Below are 1,348 nucleotides of genomic sequence, written 5' to 3'. Positions count from 1 at the left end.
ACCCCGAGGTGCCACCCAGGAAGGCAGCTGGAGGCCAGTGGACAGGAGGGCCGTGGGACGGGCAGGGACGGGAGCCTTTCACACTGCCGTCAGCTGGAAGTGCGTCGCTGGGACGCGCACTGCGGTGCCTGGACCCCGTGTCTCACCTCCCGCAGGTGCTGGTGCGGTTCCTGTTCTCCGTGAGCAAGGGCTACAGGAGAATCACCTACCACAACTGGCGCCACGGCTTCAACGTGGCCCAGACCATGTTCACGCTGCTCATGGTGCGTGGCCGGGGCGCGCGTGGGGAGAGGGCACCCTGTTTGACGGGGCTGGGAGGAGCCTGGAGGTGCAGCCTTCAAGGGCCCGGGAGCGGGTGGCAGGCACCCAAGCTGGGGAGGGGTGGCGGGCTCCACTGAGCTCCCCGGGGGCCAGGCAGGGCAGGAATCTGGGCACCTGTCTCTGCAGACAGGCAAGCTGAAGAGCTACTACACGGACCTGGAGGCCTTTGCCATGGTGACCGCCGGCCTGTGCCATGACATTGACCATCGGGGCACCAACAACCTCTACCAGATGAAGTAGGCGTGGGTCCTGGGCCCTCTGAGGGTGCCGCCCCTTCCCTGGGGTGCTGGGCACACAGGCTGCCCTGGGGCCTCTGCCCGCTGCTTGTTCTTAGCCAAACCTCTGTGACAGGTCCCAGAACCCTTTAGCCAAGCTCCACGGCTCCTCGATTTTGGAGCGACACCACCTGGAGTTCGGGAAGTTCCTGCTCTCCGAGGAGGTCCGTGTCCTCCCCTCACTCTCCCGTAGGCCCTGGCCAGCTGACCTGCGCCCACTCCCCTGAACCTCCACCGCCAGCAACCACACCACATTGCTCTGGGCTGGAGAAGGGAGGCAGGCTTTGAAGCGATGGGGGCGATGGCACCCCTGGTGGTTCCAGTTTGGAAATGCCCCCTGAGGGCGGGGGCTCATATTCCGGGTGTTGAGGGAAGGTGGGCGTTAGATGCCCCCCAGTGCAATACGGGGCCACCGGTGTCTGGGGCCCATGACCCTTGGGTAGAAGATGGCCAGCAACATGGGGAGGGACAAATGGATGGCCTCCAGGAGGGAGTGGGGGACAGGCACAGAAGGGGGCGCGGCTGTGACGGGAGCACCCCCCGCACCCCCGCAGACCCTGAACATCTACCAGAACCTGAACCGGCGGCAGCACGAGCACGTGATCCACCTCATGGACATCGCCATCATCGCCACAGACCTGGCGCTCTACTTCAAGTGGGTGCCGCCCACCGCCCCGCTGGCGCCCCGGGGCCCTGCTGGGAAGGAGCCGGTAGAGGGGTACCTGGGGCCCCAGACAGACGTGCCCCGCTCC

At 66.2% G+C, this 1,348-nt stretch overlaps 1 protein-coding gene across 1 annotated transcript in view; it reads left to right on the top strand.

Annotated features, from left to right (window-relative positions):
• Positions 1 to 1,348, top strand: part of LOC104985295 (rod cGMP-specific 3',5'-cyclic phosphodiesterase subunit beta-like) — a gene marked incomplete at its 3' end in the record, with an annotated part of 10,794 nt that overhangs the window by 5,251 nt on the left and 4,195 nt on the right. Inside the window, exons 8-11 of the mRNA XM_010835382.1 lie at positions 156 to 263; positions 448 to 557; positions 673 to 760; positions 1,151 to 1,306. Of these exons, the coding sequence (XP_010833684.1) occupies positions 156 to 263; positions 448 to 557; positions 673 to 760; positions 1,151 to 1,306 (462 nt within the window). The remainder of the gene's footprint in view (positions 1 to 155; positions 264 to 447; positions 558 to 672; positions 761 to 1,150; positions 1,307 to 1,348) is intronic.

The sequence above is a fragment of the Bison bison genome, unplaced genomic scaffold, assembly GCF_000754665.1.
Source record: "Bison bison bison isolate TAMUID 2011002044 unplaced genomic scaffold, Bison_UMD1.0 scf7180017845514, whole genome shotgun sequence".
NCBI classification, from domain to species: Eukaryota; Metazoa; Chordata; class Mammalia; order Artiodactyla; family Bovidae; genus Bison; species Bison bison.
The sequence above is the reverse complement of the archived record's forward strand: the minus strand, read 5'-3'. Positions and strand labels throughout refer to the sequence as shown.